At 39.3% G+C, this 22,885-nt stretch overlaps 1 protein-coding gene across 2 annotated transcripts in view; it reads right to left on the bottom strand.

Annotated features, from left to right (window-relative positions):
* Nucleotides 1–515: 515 nt before the first annotated feature.
* myo16 (myosin XVI) overlaps nt 516–22,885 on the bottom strand; it is a 91,826-nt gene continuing 69,456 nt past the window's right edge. The window contains exons 28-36 of one of the 2 annotated variants that reach the window (XR_001808461.3): nt 21,213–21,315; nt 20,459–20,555; nt 20,080–20,347; nt 17,720–18,102; nt 16,365–17,612; nt 13,829–13,981; nt 11,489–11,571; nt 9,311–9,414; nt 5,273–5,403 (exon numbers count right to left, since the gene is read on the bottom strand). Coding sequence is in view for 1 of the 2 variants with exons in the window: in XM_017410312.3 (XP_017265801.1) it covers nt 5,233–5,403; nt 11,489–11,571; nt 13,829–13,981; nt 16,365–17,612; nt 17,720–18,102; nt 20,080–20,347; nt 20,459–20,555; nt 21,213–21,315 (2,506 nt within the window). In the remaining variant the exon portion in view is untranslated. Of the gene's footprint in view, nt 5,404–9,310; nt 9,415–11,488; nt 11,572–13,828; nt 13,982–16,364; nt 17,613–17,719; nt 18,103–20,079; nt 20,348–20,458; nt 20,556–21,212; nt 21,316–22,885 lie in introns of both variants that reach the window. The other variant, XM_017410312.3, reaches the window with a different exon arrangement.

The following is a 22,885-nucleotide window of genomic DNA, read 5'->3' as shown; positions in this document are numbered from 1 at the left end:
AACACACATCCTTCCTTCTCGTTTAAGGCTCATGTTCCAACACCTGAAACTAATGCTTTATACCAGCCCGCCTGGTTCAGCTTGAACCCCACATGAGCATACACGGGCTAAGAGAGAGTCCAAATCTGAAAGTGCAAGGCATCAGAGAATAATAAAAGCACATTGGTTAAAGCCTGGAGAAAAAAAAAAAAAGGGACATTATGGCATTTCAAATATAAAGCCAAAATAACAAAAAACATTGCCAAACAGTGATAATGATGATGATGATTATATTGTAATTGTTGGCTAGTAAAAGCAGAATTCAAATGAAGCAATAGCAGAAATGCTTTATAAAAAGGTAATAAATAAATGAGGCTGGGAATTTAATTCAGAAGTATGAACATAAATGAATTCTGTCTGAATTAATCTGCACTTTGAGTTAGTTCAGGTAAAAGCAGAAAAGGAGCTGACGATTAGTCTTTGCTGTGAACATTTTATAACCCTCTCTCTCTCACACACACATAGAAAAACTGGTATTGACACAGTTGTGCTTTATTGCTGTACAGGGACAGTCATATAAAACATTGGGATCATAATAGTTATGAAATACCACAATCTTTTTTTTTTCTTACCACAAACAAATACATATGCAAATTAAAATACAGTGTATGTCATGAACAAAAAAAACAAAACAAACAATTACAAAAACATTTTATTGTAATCTTTTGAGAAAAAAAAGTTTACAATAGAAAAAACAAACAACACTATGAAAGGCAGTGAGATACCTCTTTTTTTGGGTGCACAAATGTTCTCTCCAGAAAACTAAATATGGAGAAAATGGCCACTCAACACTGGGCTGTAGCACCAGGAAGTTGATCTCGGAGGTGAGGATTCATAGATTCCAGAGTTTAGTTTTGCTTCTGACAGACTCAACAAATTCATCTAGGTTTGCGTGTGATCCTGCTGATGTGTCGGTGAGCAATTTAAGGTGGACGGACGATCAGCATTAAGGGGACACGATGGGGGTGGTGGTGTAGTGATTCACAGTGAGGTTGAAACAGTTCTTCACATTAGATGGCCTTCATCTTTTCACCACAAGCTTGTTACTGAAAAGGCCCAACGTTTTAATCATGCAAGGTAAAAGCACTGATATGTCCTCCTGTGGGAATACACAAAACTGCACAGCTAACCCGATCACTAATCATCATGGATGACAAACATCATCCTTTATCGACTTTGACAAACTTTTCCAGCTTGGTCTTGGCTCCTGTGTTTAGATTAGGTTTGCTCCTACATGTCCTACATGAGTTTGAAACTGTTTGACTTTGTTCCCTACTGCAGTTCTCATGCAAGGTGTCAGTCATGGAGCAAATCAATACTTTATACCATTATTTACTTGATTTACAAATAAACTGCATACATAACCTCCGAAAACATGATTCACATTAAGCAGTATTTCCTTTTTTTTTGTTTAAAACAAGCGCATGTTCCAGCTATAATCCACAAAGCTACAAAGGGATCCAGTGATGCGCGAAGGTAGTGGAATAAAAGTTTGCATTTATACATTCAGTCAAAAATGTCAGCTGTAAATATCCACGTTTTCTCCGAATTCCTCTTGTGTGCACCACTCCTTTTGCGCACAGACAAGGTGAGATTGATCCTGCGATGGCACTGCTAATTTGTAAGATGGAATCAATCCGACACATTGTAGGTGATCAGTGGGAATGAGAAATCAATTAGAGCTATTGATACTCGCGGCTCTAACCCGTTCGGGGCGATCTTCGAGGATCAAGCGGTTCGCCGAGACGCGCCCAGCCCATTACAGAGGTCGACGAACATTGTGCAATCAACAACCATTTACATTTCAAACATCTGGCTTGCATCAGAAGAACAGAACAACGGGGCTGAGATGGGATTCACCAGAGAAAAAATAAATAGTTTAAACAATTCAATAGCCATAAACAGTTGTTCTAAAAAAAGAACATATTTACATTTTAAAATAAACCTCTGATTTCAGTCATTGCATCAAACCCAAAACATTCTTGAATCTCATCATCATATAGACGGCATCATCACACCTCTCCCTTTTCTCCCTCTTTCATTTCAGTCTCTGTGCTCTTCAGCTATAATAACAGCAAGGACTTACAACACTGGTTACTATTTACACTGACGTTGCCATGGAAACACCCGTAAAGCCGGTCTTATCCATTAGAGCAGTGGGGTGGGGAAAGGAGGTCTGTTTGTTGGGGTCAAACGAGGGAAAGGAGAGGTGAGTGGAGGACATCCTTAGCATGGAAAAATCTGTACAATGGTCAGGCTGATGTGTGTGTGTGGGTGTGTGTGTGTTTGAGCTTGTCTAAATGACACCAGACTCACACATATATTCAGTTGTTTACACATAAGTGATGACAGGGTCTTGAAACATCAAAGGCTAGGCCCACTACTTTAAATTATGCCTTTTTGTTACTACAGTTGTTCTATTTTAAATTTTATTCTTGAATTTGACATGTGGTGTATTAGTTGAACAGGCTGACTAAAAAAAATAAAATCATAATTTAACACTGCTTAAGGAGCTTTTTGGAATTTTGGTGGAAAGTTTACAAATAATTAATATCTTACCTGTTGTGGATAGCTCTTTCTGTCTCAAACCTGAGGTTGTTCTGAGTTTAATTTTGACTGGATTTAACAGCTAGTCTAAAGTTTCTCCAAACAGAGATCATTCAAAGAGACATCCACAACAGGTAAAATATTGACAGTTTTTAACATCTCCACAGAACCCCACTTCAAAAGATCTGAACTATTGCTCTAATTTTTCTTTTCCTTTTTGTTTTTCATTAGCAGCAGCAGTGAAAGACTAAAAAGAAAGAAAGCCTTGGAACTGATGACAGTCATATGTTGAACTGTTTGATCCAGTTTCAACTTTTTAAATTCATTAACTCGTATCTCTGGGCTTCGGCTTCTATGTGTGCAAAGTTTTGCTTTAAACTGTTGCAATCTTGTGACAACTGCAGTGTGTTTCTCCTCCTTTGATTCATCTCATCTTTACTTATCCAGATCTTGAGGTGCTCCATCTGTTTTATTTTCATCTGCTTCCTCTGTCCTGTTTTATAATCCTGCCAATATAACGGATGTAATCATCAAATAACCAAAATCAAATTAAATTGTGAATTTTTTTTTTGTCATACGTCATTTGATTTGGCTTGATTCTGATACCATGTGTTTTTTGTTATTTATTTTTTTTCTTATTTGATGTGTATTCTGCTGATTTGCAACATAAGAATTTCTCAAGACTGTTTATCTATAACAGTAGCTTTAAATAACTGGCCTTAGGGGGGAAAAAAGCCTGTTTCCATATATTTTGTCACTAAAATGGTTTAGAACCAGTGAGCCAAATTGCAGAATAATAATAAACTAATTATGTAGATGCGAGATATAAAGAAATGTAGGTCGGGTGGTGTGAAAATGTAGCTTCTGGTAAATTACACAAAGAAACTGTTTTACAGAAGCTAAGTAAAGGCTGTGCCTAGGAATTCATTTTCATGACATTATTTTGGGATACAGATTTATTTATTTCAGTATCTCGTGATAAAGAAGCTCATTTTGTAGTGATAATGGCTTAATTGTGTCAACATTTTGAGATAATGTGAAAATATGTTGTTATTTTGACCTACAATAAGTTTTTTTTTTTGTGGTGATAACTAGAAATTATCGTGAAACCAAACTAAAACAAAACAATTTCATTTTTAATCAGAGATCAGGATAGCCACATTGATTCAAGCTGAAATATCACATAAAAAATATTCAGCAAATTGACACTTGACTTGATTTTCTGTCACAAATTATCCTATAATTTCATGACAGCAACACTGAATGAGGAAAATGGGTTTAACATAAGAACTACTCATTTTCCCACCATTTTTATCTTGCATTTATGATAAAAACAAAACTTGTTTTTGAGATAAATTGTTGTTATGTAGGAAAAAAAACAAACTAAAGATTCCCCTTGCTATCACCATCGAATGAGCTCGGTTATCTTGAGATAACAGAACAGTCAACTCAGGATTGAGACAATCTCAGTTACAGACCGTTCTCAGCAGATTTATTTTTGGAAAAAGTCTGCTTTTAAATATCTTCTCTGTCTCAAATTATGACAGAAAAAAAAAAAAAAAAAATGGGGGGCTGCAGCCTTAGATGTCCAGACCCAACTTTACCTAAGTGATGGCTCAATGAGGATTTGAGGATTCAGTTGCTACTTTAAAAATGCAGACTGTTTTATTTTATTTTATTTTATTTTATTTACAACATGTATTTCTGATCAGTTCACTGAGTCACTACTAAACTGAAATACCAGTTTTATTTATTTCAATGGATTGAAGAAAGACTGTTATATACTTTAGTTTTTAAACTACACTCTAGTGGTAATTTTTCACTTTGGCACATAGTCTCGTGTTCACAACATGAACTACATACCTGTCCGCTAAAGCTTCATCATTTTAGCTTTACGTTTGCACCTTCAACACTTGTTCTCATAGTAAAGGTAAGTGCAGTGGCTTGGAATTTGGCCAGAGGGTTTTGCTTTCTCAAAGGCTGGTAGTAACAAGGAGGAAGAGAGGTGCACCTTGGGATAGAACTGAGGTTATTCTGACCCCTGGTACCTTGTTGCCATGGCTGCAGTTGCACTGAGGGCCCCTAAGCCAGCCTCATCGATGCTAAAAAACCTGGAGGTCTCTAAAGGCATTGGTTTGCTTGTAAACTTTTTAAGTCCACATAACACAAGACAGTAAGTCGTGTATTTCTCAGCACCACGTTGTGAGGAGGAAACTCGTTTGTGTGCAGCAGTGTATCACGATCAGCCTGGATACTGCTCCTAAATTCAGCCTCCCATAAATGGACATCATATTTTATCTTCTCAGACAAACTAAAAATAAATAAGTCACGTCATAACAGTTCATTTTTTGATACACCTTCATTTGTGGATAAAACAGTTGACCGTGTGTTCTCTGTCAGTGCCACGTTGGGCACATTGAGTTTTCATTGTGTCGGTGGGAGCATCTTCCACATTGAGTGCAAAGACGAGAGGCAGGACGCTCAGCCCAGGGGCCAGGCTCACGCTTTAGGGCTCGGAGCCCATGGGCTCTGAGGGTCGTGAGCTCACGTGTAAAATAATACTAAAAAAAGTATAGAATACTGAAACAGTGAGTGAGGCTGAAGAGTCGGAGGGAGGGACTTCACAGCCTGCAGATGTGCCTTCTGTCATGGAGAGGCCTTCCTGTTGGTCCAGAGCAGCGTGGGGGGCAGAGGTGGGGACTGATGCGGGCGGTGTTTACAGTCGCTCCGCCCCTCACACTGCGCTTGCCGCCAGCGCAGAAGCTCCCTGAGGGCAGCACTCTCATCCCTGTTGGACAGACGTAGTCGCTGGAACATCTAAAACAAAGACGGGCGACAAAAGAGGGGTGATGAGGAGAGGAAGAGAAGGATAACTCACGAACAATCAAATCATAGATGGAATACACATTTTATTACACTGATGGCTGGCATGATGGAGCGATGACTGATCTTATAGATTAATCAACACAACAGAACAGATCTTTGATTTTTCATGAAGATCTATGGATTACAGAGCATCAAGAACCTCCAACTGGACCTATGATTTTATTTCTTTTTAGTTACTTATACCAGAGACAACAGCTCAGAAAAGCGCACACACACATTTCCAACAAGCTGTATAGGGCACATCATCATTCATCCACAACTCAATGTCCAGGTAAATCAACCAGAAGCGATTTTCACTTTTCCTCAGTCGGTAATGGCAGCAACAGGGTCAATCCTTAATAAACTGGGTCAGATTAGAAACTGAGGAGTCTGGGATTTTTGTAGATTTAAAGGGCAAAGAAAGAGTGCATGAGATGTTTGTTGGGGTTTTGTATAATATATTTTTGTGCAATTTAGATTGTTTTTGTTTTCATTTGGTTGATTTTTATTCCTCCTGTTCAGGTTTGACCTATTTTCTTGTTCTGTCTTCTTACTTCCTGTTTTACTCTGGTAGTTGCTGTTCTTTTCTTCACTTGACCCGTCACACTCAGTTTTCATTTGCTAAATGCCGCTCAGCTATTTCTCTTTGTAAAAACCTGAGCCTATTTTTGTTTTTGCACAGATCTGAATTGTTATTTTGCCTGTCTCCATTCCAGAACAGACTGAGCAGCATTAGGAGTGTAAATTTGACAAATAATTTAACATGTAATGAGATTCAATAATGCAAATGACATAATATAAAAAAACTTTGTTTAACTGATGCTACATTATTTATGTATTACCACAAAAATAACAGTGTTCTTTGTGTATCAGATAAATTATATTCTCAAACAAGAACAACTGATCATGTGTTTTCCACTTCTCGTTTACATTAATGTTGATCAAGTCTTTATCAAATCTTCAATTTCACAGACCCAAAGAAGGCTTAATATTTAAATCTTTGACCATTCCAGGCCTTTAAATCATTTGGCTCATTAGTTTTTTTCTCCCTAAACGAAGAGACTGAGATTGGATTGTTTGTACAGCTTCCAGAAAAACTTGTTTTCCTTCATCTTTTTCTGTTTTTGCTCTGTGCTCTAGTAGCTGAGCAACTTTGCTGTGTTTTCGGTGTATTATTTTCCTGGACATCGTCAAAAAGCCACAGACAAAATAAATTTTAAATAAATTTTAAAAAATCACTTTTACACCACTAACAAGGAACATGATCACAACATACTGCGACAAACATGGACATATCTAATACACCACATTTCTGCTCAAGCACAATGCTCAAGAATCTAATCCATAATTTACACCTCCCTGCCAAGCTATTCTCTGCGCTGGCGCCAGCCAGGAACACCAGCTACTGGAACAGTAGACAAGAGGGAACACCATGTCCTTCTGCAATGCATGACTTTACATGAACAAACACACACAAGCACACACACACAAACTCACATAAAAACAGATGCAGTTTTGACTATTAATTTTGCTAGATTCATAGTTCTTGACCTTTTGTTTGCGGTTGTAGAACATTTGAACATTCATCTTCAAAGAGTCAGCAAAACAGAATAAGATGTTTTTGCGTTCAGAAATGATAAAAAATTAAAGCTTCATCAGCTTTTGGCACAATGTAACGTCTTAGTAGAATATAAAATGTTGTGCTGTGTCTGTACTGTGAGTTCCCATTCTGTCAGATCCAAAAAAAGAAAAAACAAAAAAAAAAGCTTCCCCTCTAACTTCAGTTTTAGAGATTTGTTTCTAAAATGTTATTTATTGGTTTTGGAAATTGTAAAAAAAAAAAAATGTTGGATCAGTTTTCATAAAGTCACACAAAGTTCTCATTTGGTGAGCAGGAATTTCCTAGAAACACCAACCAACTTAAGACATTTTAACCCACACCCTTGACTGTAAATTAAGGTGTCCTTATCCTTCTGAAGATATTTACTGAATTATAATAGCATGGAAACAATAATAGTACAATGAGGTAAAATGACTAACACTCATTTCAAACTTTCAATCACATATTGGATGTTCCTGAGGTCATGGTGTGTGCCAGTAACCTCAGATTTCCTTAAATGATATTTCAGATCTAATAATTTAACATACAAACACATTTCTGTTTCTGGAAAATAAATATGCTGCTGTTTTCACCCTCACGTGTAAACCTAATGACACATCAGGTGGTTAAAACTATAGATTTTCTTTCAATTGACTCTTAGTTAAACATGTTAATTAAATTTCTCATTGGTGAAAATCTAACAATAAAATCCTTGTTCCAACTGTTTTTCACTGAACAGCTTGGGTTGCTAGTATTACAATTGGAAAAAGATGATTAGTTGTCATTCATGTCCAATGTGTGAGCTTTTAAAATATTTCTATGATCGAAAGATTGATGTAGAGGCATAAAGTACCTCTCTGTCTGTCCTTCTCACATGTTTAAAGAATGAAAGACAGTGTGCCACATGTTTCTGAGAAGTAAACATGTGAGTGCTCCTGCTTTAAATGTCATCTCCTTTGTCTAACTGGATAAACAAAACTATCAATCTTTGCGCTCGTCAGTCATTCAGCTGTCTGCCAATTTGTTATATTATTATGCCGGACTGCTTTTGTCTAGTTACAATAGGAAAAATAAATACATTTCCAAATGAGGTGCCTCCTTCAGCTTCAAGCATCCTTTCACTTATCTTATTAGTTATGAAAATCTTACACAAACACAAGCTGGGATGAAGCTAATTCAAACACATTCTGGCTCACGGGATTAACCTCATTTCATAGCAATGAACACACTCACAATAATGAAACCACTTCCAAATTAAAAGCCATGATGACTGCGTCTCTTTTATCTCAGACTCCCAGTGGCAACAGTTTGTCTGAAACACTTGTGCCGTGATAATATCACACAGAGCAAGAAGATAAGACAAGATTTGTGGAAAAGAAAAAACATTACATCCTTCACGTGCCTGAAGTGTGAATGTGTTGCTACATTTTTCTGACATTGCCTGCAGTGGATTACTGATATATGTTTTTTCTTTTCTTTCCAGTCATTAAAACCACATGACTATGGGTACAATTTCACATGTCAGGAGTCATTATATTTCACTTATTCCACATATGTGAATTTTGCTCAACTTTCAATTACAGGAACAACGATATTGGAACACAGTCTGAAAGGGGCTTAAGGGGAGATTTAAATGATCAGCAACATAAAATCACAGCAGATGATTGAGTTTAAACAAAAACCTGCAGCTTGACTTTCAGTGTTTCTGAGCAGCAAATCCATAATAATGAGTATCTATACTCCTTTGTGTGTTTGTTTGCACTTAAAAAACCAAGGAGAGTATCAGACTGCTAATTACCATCAAGAAAGTCTTCCCAAACTTGCAGGGTTTTTTAAAAAACAAAAATCAAAGATACAAATGGAGCATGCATTAACAGGTGGTTTTCACGACAAGCATGGTAAACAACAGGAGCAGATGAACTGGAGAGAAAGTCTGGCAAAAGCAGTGCTTTTCAGGAATTCTTTTAGAGTGAGTGTATGGTCTCAGAAGATTTCCATATTACAATCCAAACTGGCAGGAATGGATCCAAACATCTCTTATTTTGTCTTATTTTTGTTCTTCTTAGCCACCATAATCAGGAGGTGAGTCTGTAATGACACCTCAAGAAAATTCCTTTTTTTTCTTTTTTTAATTTAGAGTTTTGTAAAGCTTTAGACCTCTTACAAAATTGTGATCACTGCTGTTGTAAGTGTACACTGTTTGTATGACAAAACACTGCTATAAGGATGAAGAAAGGTATGGCAATGACATACACTCACCACATCCCTATAAGTTAAAAGTACTTCCAGTGAGCCCCCCGAGCCCCCTCTCTGTTTTAGAGGGCAGCCCCCGCACCAAATGGAGAAAAGTTGAGATGCCCCCTCTGGAAAATAAAGAAGGAATAAAGATTAAGAAGCACATTAGAGTGAAAGAGAACGAGGATGCCATTAATAGGCTGGAAAATGCTTTAGACTTCAACATTTTACTCATATCCACAAATAAGATTCAAAACAGAGCACAAGGTGAATATATGCTGGTTGTGAAAGCAGAAACTGAGAACATTTTATCAAGCAGAGGATTTTGAAGAGGGAACACAGTGCATATCCTCGTCTGAAAGTGGAACACGATGTCCTTTGCTTATTCTTTTGCCTGAAGCACCAATGGCAATGACAACCCCTCACAAATGCAGTCTGGGTTGAACCTCAATTAGATTTACTGTGATGAAACTTTGTTAAAGCACAGACCAGAATGTCCTGGAAAACTCATCTGAACACCTTTATCTTTTAACTCTTATCTGTATAACCCACGGACGAATAAAATAGTTTCCAGATGAAACTAAAGTTGCGCTGAAGTAGAGCGGTGAACTTCAGTGGAAACAGATGCATGTTGGTGAAGCGTTGAGCTCTGCAGCAATAAGATCCGGAGTCTAAACCTGCTGGTCTGTTGGGGCGTTTCAAAGTAAACACTCTTTGTTCTCCAAGTTCTAGCAGAAGTTTCCGAGCAAAGCTGGACAATGGACTGTTACTCATTTTAAATGCAGATAAAGTGAACATTTGACTCAATCTGCTCCCTTCCTCAGATAAACAACCTTAACTAACCAACATTTTAATATGTATTGTATGTGAATGTACTACATAAAAATCATAATTTAATTGACTAACTGGATTTGAACCAGAATTTAAATTAGATTTCTGACTCTTCAGCAGGTCTTCAACGTCTGCAAACAGTCATCAAATCAGATTTGTCACAGCAGAGAAACAATTAAAACATGCAGGATAGTGGCCCTCCAGGACCAGTATTGGACACCACTGGTCTACCCCAAGGTCTCTTCCCACTGGGATGTGTCCCCAACACCTCCCTCAATCACTGACTTATTATGTTGGAAGGGTTTCACTGTCCCAAAGATGCAGGAAGCTATGTTACCGAGGGAAGTTCATCCCTGGTAGGGTCTTCCATGGTAAATTGGTTTTGGGTGAGATTCCACTCTCATCATGGTTCAATAACCCTTACAATGACTTCACACAGTCACCTCGCCTGGATACAAAAATACCAGGGCCTCACCCTGGAACCAGGACAGTCAACAGGCACATTGTGACCAGGCTTTTACCCAAGGGGTAAAAGAATGAGCTACATGGGACCAGCCTTTTGTGGGTCCACCGTTTGCAGCAGGTGCCGTAAAGCACCGGTGCATTGTGGATTAGACAAGTCAGAGGATCTGGTGGTCCGGTCAACACTTGTTGAAACTGGTTGCTCAAAGAATGTGTGTTCATGTATGTTCAGTGATAGTTTAACTCCAACAGCAAAACATAAAAAATAAATAAATAAAATAAAAATCAACTAAATAGAAAAATTGGAGGAAATGACATACTGTCAGTTGAACATTAAGTAGAAAAAAGTTCACTGTCAGAATGCTGCGGCTCTTGTGTGTGGGTATGTGTGTCTGTTTATTTGTGAAGTGAAAATACAGCATGTGATAACTCATATCAAAGCTTGTATTTCTCATTTGTGACAGGCTCTTTGTGCGTACCTCATGCTGAGTCGATCATATGGTAAGACTTTATGCTGCAGTGCTTTTTACTATGTTAACAGGCTCTTTGACAAATACAACATTGGTTAGTGGTGTCGCTCATTTTACAAACAGGATGTGTCACTCAAAATAGCTTGCTCTTGGTAATTAGAGGAGTTATAGATCACATTTAATAAACTTGTGTGTGCCAGAGAGCACGCATAAAAACGTGTGAGCCTGGGTGCAATACATTTGATACTGTAACCATACACTTCTCTGCAGTTTCAGAAAAACCTCAAATTTCACAGAAGATAAATACTGTTTAAGGGACATTACATTTTAGCAAATTGAACTTAAAGTAAAATTGGGATATTTCACACACACAATGTATGTGTAGTATATTGAATCACGCTGTAAAGGTAGGTTTCCTTTAAAGCCTGTGTCTGATTACCTGAGTATGATGACTGTCCAAGTGTCTGTGCAGGGAGGTGGTGCTGGAATTTGACTTGATGTGAGTCTCATCCTCCAGTGACCCTGAACACAATATAAGAAACATTTTACAAACTACAAACATGTGATTAGAAGTCATCTCATGCTTGCGGAATGCATTACAGCGTATCTCCCTCTTTTTTTTTTTTTTTTGCATTTATACAATAACACAACTCTCAGGCTGTTTCAGGTTTAATGTTAAATAAATGGCTGATGTCCATTGCCTATCTAAATATACAACTCCAGACCAATGTGACACTTGCTCATGTTTTAGTTCATATGAATGTGACAACAAAACGCAGCTGTTTAAATTTCATGATGCACGTGCGTGTTTCTGTGTGTTGATCTGCTGAGTCTTGGGATCATCGCTCTGTTGTATGACCCAGACACATTTGACTCAGAAAAGTTCATTGTTGACTTACTGGCTGCAAGGTGCTCAGGACGTGTGACTGGAAAACTGCCTTTAATCTCTCCAATACCATTGAAATTTGAAATGTTTGTTTCGATATGATGCATTTGCTGAAACATTTCCACTTTGGCCCTGTTTGTCCAAAGAATATATATTTTCAGAGGTCGTCGAGTTTGTTCAGTGGCCACTTTGAAAAGATGCAGTGCCACTTTTATTTCAGAAAAGAAGCTTTGTGCTGGCAATCCTAGCGCCTAGTTGTACTATTAACAATTTTAGCATTTAACATTTAAGGTGGAGCCAGAAAACTGAATTGTGAAGCTTAGGTTTTCTGCTATTTTTCTAAGCATTGCACAGTCTGACCTCAGGTTAAACTTGCTCTCACATTCACATGATTGGCAAGTGTTTTGAATGTTTTCCACTTGTGAAAAACCTTGGTTACAGCAGAATAATGGACTCAAATTTCTTAGAAGCACCCTTGTAACTCTTTGCAGAGCAGACAATCAGGGTTTTTTTTCAGTCAAATTCATAACAGCTATCTATTTTCTTTGTCATTATATTAACACACATCTGAATTATCCAAAACAAAGTTGGTACTTAAAACCCCAGCTTTTACAGAGGTGTTCACACCTGCTGCTGATTAGTTAATCAAGTGTATTTGATTAACAGCACCTGGCTGCTGCTTGCCTTGTTCGACTTTGTGGAAGCCGCAGGGGTGGATTTGGGTGTTTACTGACTTCTTTTGCATTTTGGCTTCATTTTTTTGTCAAATAAAATGAGGGCAAGATGGCTTTAACTATGTTTGGATGGGCTAAACCTTGTAACTGAATTTCAGTGTTCTTAAGATTTGTTACGAGTGTAATTTGGTATTGTGACCACAGAGAACTGTAGTGCACTTTTTTTTATCTCATGAAAACATGGTGTAGGTTAAGAAAATACCTGAATTCTGCATATTATTGAACTGTTTGGCAGCAGGATACCTGGACTTTCTGTAATGTAGCACTTAACCGTTATGAAAACAGCTTTATTTTAACTTTAAGTCTCACACATAACATATGAAAACACTGAACTCCTTAATTCATACTCCATGTGAAGTTATCTATGTCTACATAGTTAAATTTCTATTATTTACTTGTTGAATTGTTAGTTTACATTCATTGAAGTGAGGTTTTGTGGAAAGGTTATGTAGAATTAATATCTTACCTGTTGTAGATAGCTCTTTCGCCTATCTTAGTTTGGAGAAATAGTTTAAATCTGACTGGATTGATGAGCGGTTAGTCTGAGTGGAACCAAGACCAAAGTGGATTGCTGCCACCTTAAAATGACACTTTTTGAAGTAGTTCAAAAATAAACCTTTATATTGTCGTCAGTGTTCCATTGCTATTTATCATAGATTTGAATGGTATTTTACAATCTCAAATAGCAGCAGCAGCTATCTGGAGCACTTCTGGTGCAGCCTGGAGCACTTTCAATACAAGCATCTTTCAATTTCTACTGGAATAATCATTTAATGCTCACTGACAATGTTGTAAAGTTTTTTTTTTTTTTTTAAACAGCATTTGCATGACCTACTGTGAAGTATTTGAGACTGGAGTTGTTTTAAGATAGCAGTAATCCACCTTGATCTGTGGTTAGCTGATAGCCTGTCCTGGTCAGATAAACTCCATTTCTCCAGACTGAGGTTGTTCAAAGAGCTATCCACAACAGGTAAGAAGTTAATTGTCCATAACCTTTCCACGAAACCCCACTTCAAAAGCTCAAAACCATCCCTTAAAACAATTTTTCTCCCCTCTACCAATTATATTGACTCTGCTGGACTGCATATAGCTAATCATTACTGTTTTAAACTGCTTGACCTGAAGGTTGCGTGTGAAATGTAAAGTGCTGAGGTGTTACCATTGGAGATCTGGTTGCCGTTCTCTACAGGGACAGGGCTCGGGGAGTGGAGAGAGTGGTTGTTGGCGTTCTTGTCTTGCAGCTGCAGAGAAGGTGACGTGGGCGCAGAGCCACATTCTTCTCTCCCTGGCAGATTTATATTAGAATTGAACCCTGGAAGGAACATAACCAGAAAAAAAGACGCACACTAGAAGCTTGTACATGTCACGTCTAGCATCGATCAGTCACAAAAAAATGTACATTCTAGTACGTAGAAGATAAAGCAAATGAAAATTATTGTTGAAATGATTGTACGGTTTTGTCTGTTTTACCAGTCAAATAATTTTCCTTTTGGTAGTGAGGTGACTGTGCATGGTTCTCCTCGGGGTTCACATGTGTTCACAAACTGCATGAGTAAGTGACTCTGGTTACATATGTGTGTGGCAGTTTAAGCAGTAATTCATCAGCTGCTGTCTCACACTGAGAATTTGTGCCTGTTGGTCCCCCTACAGCCACATGATACCTAAATATAAGCTTTGCAGACTCTACTATATCATGGGCTAAAGGTGTGTGTTTGAGAAGGACAGCCAGAACCAAATGTCCAAAAAAAAGAGAGGGAGAATTAGAGTCAAATCTTTTTTAGATTTATGAGCTGCTTTTAAAAGATGCATTTTTTTCATAATGAATGTTTGTCTTCTTTCCGTTGCATTCTTGTGGTTTTCTCATACCCGAAGGTGAGCAAGGATGGGGGGAACAGGGAGAGTCAGCTGCTCTTCACAGAGAGGTCTGGAATAGCAACTGTAACCCCCCCTGGCCACTCCCCCAGAGTTGGGTATCACATTCAGTCATTTAACTGCCAAGAGGGAACGGAAGTGGGTTGTCCTGTTAAGCCCAAAGGCATCCCTGTGCGTTCAGATCTGAGAGGACCGCTGTGGTCTGCCCGCTCAAAATACCCCGTGGCCTGCTCCCCTTGCCACACACACCATTTTCCATGATGCCAGTGCTTTTCCTGCTCAGGTCCAGGTGCTGACGAAGAGTCAATTGCAAGATGTGATGTGAGGCAAATGCGTCAACAAACGCACTTGGTTGCATACAGCGTCTTATAAGGCATTCAGCTCCCTGCTGCCTGAAATTTTTACATTTATAGACGTATGACACCACAGTTTGTTACACAAATCAAGCAGCTCCTTAATAAGAACGAAGAAAGACAACCAATTATTTACAGCAACAGCTACAACTGACTTAACTGTGGTTTATTTTAATTTGTCTTTGAGATAGTTGTCCAGGCCGTACCCTTCACTGCTGCTGAGCATTCACAGTCCCTTCAGTAGAACATGAGTGAGCTGTTAAATATTTTATCCCTAATCCTCATCGTTCTACTGCTCATGTATTATTAATCAAGCCACAAGTTATACACTCTAAGGAAACAGATACCAAGACAAAAACAGAGGGATAGAAGAGTTTCTATTTTCTCTCATGCGTGGTATATCAACAGCATATTTACCATCACATAATCAATACAAAATGTTTAGATTAGAATGTTTTGACCCAGTGACCCTCAACTTACTTTGTCCTACTTTTGCAACGTGTGCTAAGCCCTGCATGCTGCTCATTGAGCTACATCACACAATAACCCTGCTAAAACAAGCTCAGACTACAGCCTGAGACTAATTTACCTCTGAATTTAAAACTTTTATCTGAGAATGATGTCCTACTCGACATAATTCCAGTTTCAAGTTGGAAATTTCATGGGAATTTGCGCATTCTTGTGCTCAATGACCAGATTACCTACTATTAGCTATGCAATGTATTGGCCCCTGTACAATGTATGTCTTTGCTTTTTGTACATTTAAACACTATAGTAACATGTTCACTAATAAAAGTTGGAAAGTACTATATGAATGACTCATTTAATAAGAGACAAACTGTCAGAAGTGCAAACAACAAGTTTATTACAGCAGCTATCATCATGGTTCATGAATGTGTCAACCATACTGGATTTAAAGGATGGGGACTGTCAGGAAACTTTCCAAGTCAGATTTCCAACTTCAGGGGGTGTCACTTTTCAGTTTTACAACTTGTTAGCCAACATGCTAAAAAGCAGAAGCTGAAGGGCACAGCAATGAAGATAATGCGTTGGTGCTGGTTTGTGGCTACGATAACATTCATTTATGTCATTATCTACATTTTTTAATGTAGATAGTAAAGTATTGTACTCCCTTACAGTTTACCTTATAGGTGTGTGAGTGAGAGAGAGAAATCAATCTTTACCACATACAAAACTGGAGTTTATTATATATTTGGGACACTGCACTACTTCTGATGTTCAAATGATAATCACTGATGGGTTAATGAGTTTTTGATTAGCAATCTATCATAAAAAATGAACACAAATACTAACATAAATATGTGGTGGTCTGGCTTTATTTGTGCTTGTTGACAATCATCTTATGGATGTAGATGCAACAAAAAAAAAAACGATTAGAGGAAAAGGGAGAGGCTTTTAATGTAAGAGGGAATGAGTGTACGGATATGTGTGTAAGTGTTACTAACAGACCTCCTTCTCTCGTCTTGCGGCCAGGCGTCGACTTCCTCAGCAGGCTCCGTCCAGAGCTGAACAGAGTGTTGAGTTCATCCAGAGGGCTTGTCAGGGGTCTGCCGTTGGCTGGGTTAAAAAGGAGTGGAGATGATGAGCACGAGTGTGCTCTTCGTGGCTCGGGACGAGACATCTTCACAGGCGAGTAGGGAGGAGGCTTCCCCAGTGGTTCCCCGCCTCCCCTTTGTGTGGAGATTTTTGGGGAATCCGAGCTCCCAGTGACAGATGCTGCTCGAGTCAGAGTCAGGAAGCTGGTCTCAGGTGGGAAGGGGAAGTGTGATGGGGGTCTGTAGGGAGGAGGTGGAGCACTTGGGGGAGGGGGTGGAGGTGGAGGAGTGAGTGGGGGCGTAGGCTTCTTTTCTGGCACAAGGACAGTGAGACTGGGGGAAGAGTCAGCCCTTTGGCGAGCAAACTGTGGGGACAGGGGGCTGTCTGGGCCTGTGGCATAGTTCAGATTCGTCTCAAACACTGGCAGCTTCTTCACCTCCAGGGGGGTGAGGGGTGATTCGTCTGAAGCAGGAGAGCAGGTGACAGGGGAGGGGGGAAACACCAGGAGAGGCGGACGGTGAGGGAGCAGGTTGGGGAAGGGAGCAGGAATGTCACAGCTGCCATTTTTGCCATGTTGGGGTTTCGGAGCTCCACTGCTTTGTGTTGTAAGAGAAATGTCCATGGCAGCACTCACCCCAGCTGATGTTTGTTTGGCCTCTCCACTTTGTGGAGGAGACACCCCAAATCCCACCAGGCCCAGGGTTAAAGCCTGCAGTTTGGCTGCTTTGGTTACTGCAGTGGGAGGTGTTCCACCTTCTTCAGGAGGGAGATACTTCATTTCCTCATAGACGGCTTCTGAGTCTACTTGTTCTGGGCTATCAGGGGGATCCTGGAGGCTCCAAGCACGCGGCTGAGACCCTAACATCTCTATGTATACATCCTCTTCATCGTGTCCCTTGAATAGGCTTAGTGCTACCCCTTGTGGAGCATCTATAGAGGCTGCTCTGTGCAACAAGCCTCCAAACCCTCCAAATCCCCCACCCCGGGAAAGCAAGGCCAGCTTTACATCAGCAGGGCGCAGCTGGTGGAGATGGGGTGCTACAGCGTTAATCTCTTCATACGAGCCTGTCAGCTTAGTGTTGGGGCTGCGCTTAGGTTTCGGGGGTGGTACCTTTCTCATGGTTGTGTAGTCATCACTGTGGGGACGAGGTTTGGATGAGGCTGTGGAAAGGACAGAATAAGTATGTTATATAAAGAAAATCAAAGCAAAGTGTAAAAGCAATAAGGCATAAAAAAGTAAGAAAATGGTTGTTTTTGTGATGACGTACCTGCCGGGTCATTTGGTGAGAGCTGGGATTTAGGGGGACTTCCAGCTGGTGAACTGTACCCCTCTGGAGTGGAGCTCTCTTTGGCAGCCATTGTCAACCCAGCACTGACTGCTTCATAAGACGCACTCAGGCGGGTGTTGGGGTCCCTCTTTGGTTTGGGAGGCGGCTGCTTCCGCGGAGAGGAAAGGCTTCCGCTGCCTGCTCCATCCTCGCTGCTTTGGGCCGCCTGCTGCAAGGCTGGTTTGATGAGGGGACTAGCGGAGAAGTGGACTACATTCTCCACGGCGAGGGGAATGGGCACTGAACTAGAACGATAGTGTCGAAAAAGTCGACTTCCTCCGTTTGCCGGGCACTCATGGGCTTTTCCATTTTTCTCCACCATTCTAGAAACAGATAAAGAAAATGAATAGTTAATGGAGAAACAACAGTTTCATTGTGTTTGAATTTGAAGACATTGTCCATCATTTCTGTCTGAGTTATTTTGATGCATTTAAAAAAATAGCACTTTTTTTATTCAAATCTGTCCAAAAATTTGAGCTAAAGAGGGCAATTTGATGAAAACAAGTGAAGAGCTAAGAGATAAATCTTGCTGTAATTGGATAACATTCAGCTTGATTTTTCTACGGCTAATCTGGGGTAGCCATCTGTTACTTTATAGGCAGGGGGTTATTGAGCATGTGTGGAGGTGATCAGGGAAGACATTTTTTTTTTTAAAAGCAGAGAAACAAGGCAACTGGAAACAACTCCTGTCCCATTGCACCTTTTACAACTGTTCTCCCATTAGAGGCCTCTTTGTATGTGTACTGTACTCTGTGTGTCTAAAGCAATAGTTGGGATCTTTAAAGAGGCATTCTATGAAAAGGTTGAACAAAATAATATATCATCTGTTGTATTGAAGGTTTTATGATGTTTGTGTCTTTCTTAGCAACCAACTTTTGCCAAATTGCATAAAAATATTTTTTGAACACAACTATTATTAACAGTGGTGTGAACTAACACAATCAATACTGTAAATCTTATTTTGGAAAAATGTGAAAAAGAAAAAAAGAGATTTTTATGCTGCACTTTATGGAAAGAATTGAAATTCAGCACACACATTCATTTATGAGCCTATTAGTCAAAATTCTTTTTTACGCAAGAGGGAGGGTTCTTTTTTAAAAAGAAGGTCAAACAGCATTCTCTCTTAAGAGCTTCCTACTGCTTCTTTTAATGTGTTTATTTATTTATTTGCACAAGCCCTTTGGGTTCATTCTATTTCCTCTGGGGTAATTTACTATATTAGGCTGAGGCGACGTGTAGACTGGAGTAGAGTTCCATAGGCGCAATACTATACAATCTGATAACGCAGCTCATTATCTGACCATCCATCACAAAGCTTACAATTAAAAGTCTTGAGGGCACAGGTATAGAATGACATCATTAATCACAAAACACCTGCTGCGCACACATTGGCACACACGTGCAGATACATACACATAATTAAACACACAAACATGATTAGAGGTAAATGATTCCTTCATATAATCATTAATCCTGGGACTGACAGAAACTGCAGAAGGTTTGTTACTCTGCAGTCACTTATAAGGTCATCATGTTAAGAATTATGAATTCAATTGTAGCTCTTATTAGAGGCAGTCTTTTAGTGAAAATCTGATTTTGATTAATTACAATATTCTAAAATAACCCACAATCAAGGTGCAACTAATGATTATTTTTGTTAAATTAGAGCTAACAGATTTATCTGCTTGGTATTTAATATTCAAATTTATCATTAAGTTGTTTTTATCTATAAAATGTAAAAAAAATAATAATGATAATTACAAGAAGGTTCATAAATTTCCAACGCAAACGATGATGGGTTCAGATTGTTTTAATATCCAAAAAGATCAGTTTACAATAAGATTTAACAACTAAAACATTAATATTCATATCTTTAAAACTCTAATTGGTATGGTTGTTTTTTTCCCATATGTGCTTGTTGAAATAAAACTGTTTCCTTTATCACTTATCATGTAAGAGGCTGATTTATTTTCTGTAAATTATGATTTAATAAAAAAAAAAGCTGAATTAGTAGATTGTTGGAAAACTATCATCAATCTATCAAAAAGTTGAAGTCACTTTGCTAAAAGGTTGGTCAAAATAAGAACAAAGATCAAATCAATACTCATAATCCTTTATAATAGATCTTTTACTTATACTGTTATAGACCTTCTACGTGAACCTGGAAGTTGAAGCCCAAAGAGAACCAGGATGGTCCCATGACAAGTTTTAGGTCCTAGGTCCAAACTACAATAGAACCGGGGGCATTAAGTCTTTACTGTAGGCAGTCTATGGCGTGCACATTGTGTTTGCTGATTTACCTTTTGACGGGCTGATCCTCCTCCTTGCCCACTGGCTCAGGCCTCTCACCAAGAGGCGGGCTGCTGCTCAGGGTGCTGAGCAGGCTGTGGCCGCGCAGACGGTCGCTCTCACGCGCAATGTCAGACGCATTTTGGATGACCAGCTGGTCGTAGGTTCGGAGCCCCATGTCTTCTGCTCCCTGCAGGAAACGCTGCACGCTGCCCTCCTCTTTGTGCTGCAACGACAGCCTGCGATTGACCCGTTGTCTGGCCAACCAACCACGAACCACTAAACCATTGGAAAGAGATTGAAAATAAAACCACAAAAGGTGTCAGACCCTAACAGAAACGGCGAACAGGAGCGTGACTGTTATTGGTTTCTTGTTATTTTGAATGTTACCTTTCTGACAGGTGATAATCTTTTTGTGAAGCTGGTAGCAGCGGTCATTGAGCTGGTCGGCCTGCCAGTATCTCAGAAACACTTTACTACTGCCCATCTACACACAATACACACAATATATACGCATGATTCTTCTTTACACTCTTTGCAGCAACAACAAGTGATGAGCAGACCCTGTGAGGCTGTTTTCTGTTTAAAAACTTAGATAAGTGTCAGTTTAGAGATGGACAAGCAGTGATGCAGCAATAATTTATGATAATAGGTGGGAGGAAAGTGTGAATAGGGTGCAGATTTGCATACCAGCAATGTTTTTACTCCCAGGATTTAGGGGTCAATCTATACAAGGTGCATAGATATGTGAGGGTGACATACTTCTACTGATCAAGCTATTTAATGAAACACTCACTATGTGTAGAATTTGTGTGTGTGTGGGTAAAACAGAGGTTCATGAACAGTGTCTACAGGGCATTGTGGGGGAGTGTGTGTGACCTGTAGGGTCACACATTCAGACACAACAGCAGTCTAGCAGACAGAACACAGAGAGAGGGGTGGAGGGGTTCATGCTGCTGTGAGTGTGTGTGTGGAGTGAGTGTGTGTGAGTGGAATTATGATGAGGCTGGGGCAGCTGGAACAAGCTGTCAAGATTCCATGAGATCTTTCAAACACAGGGGTCAGAGATTAAGTCATCTGGCAAATCTTTTGTTATCGATGAGGACAAGAAAAAAAAAATCCAGGGCAATGCACACAAACACACCTGCCATCCTTGGAGTTTTGACTGCTGCAGAACCAAGCGACATTTCTCCTCTGTTGACAATTTCTTCTTGTCTCCTAAAGTTGGGATCACAAGGTCTTTATATCTGAGCACAACAAAGAAAGAAAAAAAAAAACATTAGAGCTGCAGAGATAAACATGCTGAGTTGAGAAATTTCATTGAGACATCGCGACTGTCTCCCTTTGGAAACAATGGATTCAAAGGTCAGTGAGGTTATGCGGCGGAGGAGCCAAAGAGCATCTGTTCCTGTTGGTGTTGTCCCAGGCAACGGTTGCTATGACTGATCAGCTGGATTGAGTCAGTGGCTTGTTTTTTACTGAGAGGAGAAAAAGTCTGTGAACTATGTAACACTTTGTAAACCAAACTTTCATAAAAAGTGAAAGTTCTCATTGCGTACACATGAGTAGAAAAGAAGTGCATGTGCAGCAGCTGCCCGAGGAGTGAAAACTGATACCGATGTGGGTGTGTTGTAAATTTTCTATCTGCAGTGTTCAAGCTGTGACAAACAGCAGACCCATAAGTCTTTTAGCTTCATACACAAAGATCAAACACGGGATCATCTGTCATGTAAAGGTGAGCATCTCTATAAATTGTAACTGCATCTACAAAAACTGATTTCAATCAATCTTCTGTCAGAGTTGGAAGAAAAACTGGAAAGACTTTTTTTTTTCCAGGAAGACTTTTTGACTTGCTTTTGTAGCAACATGTGTTACTAACATTACTTAAAGCTCTGAATTCCACGATAATCAGCCACATAAAAACGTGACAGAACTCAAACTTTGAAGACTTAATGAAGCGTAGCTATAATTTTTTTTTAATTCTCACCTTTGGCTTTCCTACCTTGATAAAGTTTATTCATTACTAATGTAGGAATGTAACAAAATAAATAATACAGAGGTGTTCAAGAATAAAATTATGTTATAAATGTTTGATCATATTCTACATGAGCCATGCTGTTTAATATGACAGATTTCCCAACAAAACTGAAATGCAGTTACAGCAATATTCAACAATAACATTTACAGTAATTATTTATTTTCTATGAGTCAAAGATTTAGTTCAGGGAAGTGTTTGCAAGTATGACTGGTCTATCTGGAAATTGATAAATGTCAGCATAACCATGAAATGTTAGGAATCTGAAATCCAGCTGTGTTAAACTGCACCGAGCTTTCTGACCTGACAGCTACAGAAGCATTGCGCACATACGTCATGTATCTTCAACTTCACACTTTACCAGACCACGTTAAGGCTCGTTGTAGCATACTCTTTTAGTTTAGTTCTGTGTAAAAGACCATTTTATTTGGGCATTACCAATTATGGCCAATAAACTAAAATGCATTTTGTCAGTCAGTGCTCGCTCTTCTATGCTGTCAGTAAAGCGGCAGAAGCAGCTGATGATCTCACACACTCAATGAAGCAAACATAAGAAGCAGATGGCTGGAAACATAAACCACTTGTGTTGTCAATACTGAGTGAGCGAGTGAGTTTCCGTGAATGTTGGATGTGTTTGATTTGCAGATGGGGGGGGGGGGCTGTCTGAACTCTATCTAACCCTCTCTCTTTATGGTAATGCAAGTCCAGCAGACAGCTTACACTGCCCCCCACCCCCCAGCCCTACCTCCACCCCCCAGCCATACCATAAAACACAAAAGAAC

This window comes from Kryptolebias marmoratus, linkage group LG6 (genome assembly GCF_001649575.2).
Source record: "Kryptolebias marmoratus isolate JLee-2015 linkage group LG6, ASM164957v2, whole genome shotgun sequence".
Lineage (NCBI taxonomy): Eukaryota > Metazoa > Chordata > Actinopteri > Cyprinodontiformes > Rivulidae > Kryptolebias > Kryptolebias marmoratus.
The sequence above is the reverse complement of the archived record's forward strand: the minus strand, read 5'-3'. Positions and strand labels throughout refer to the sequence as shown.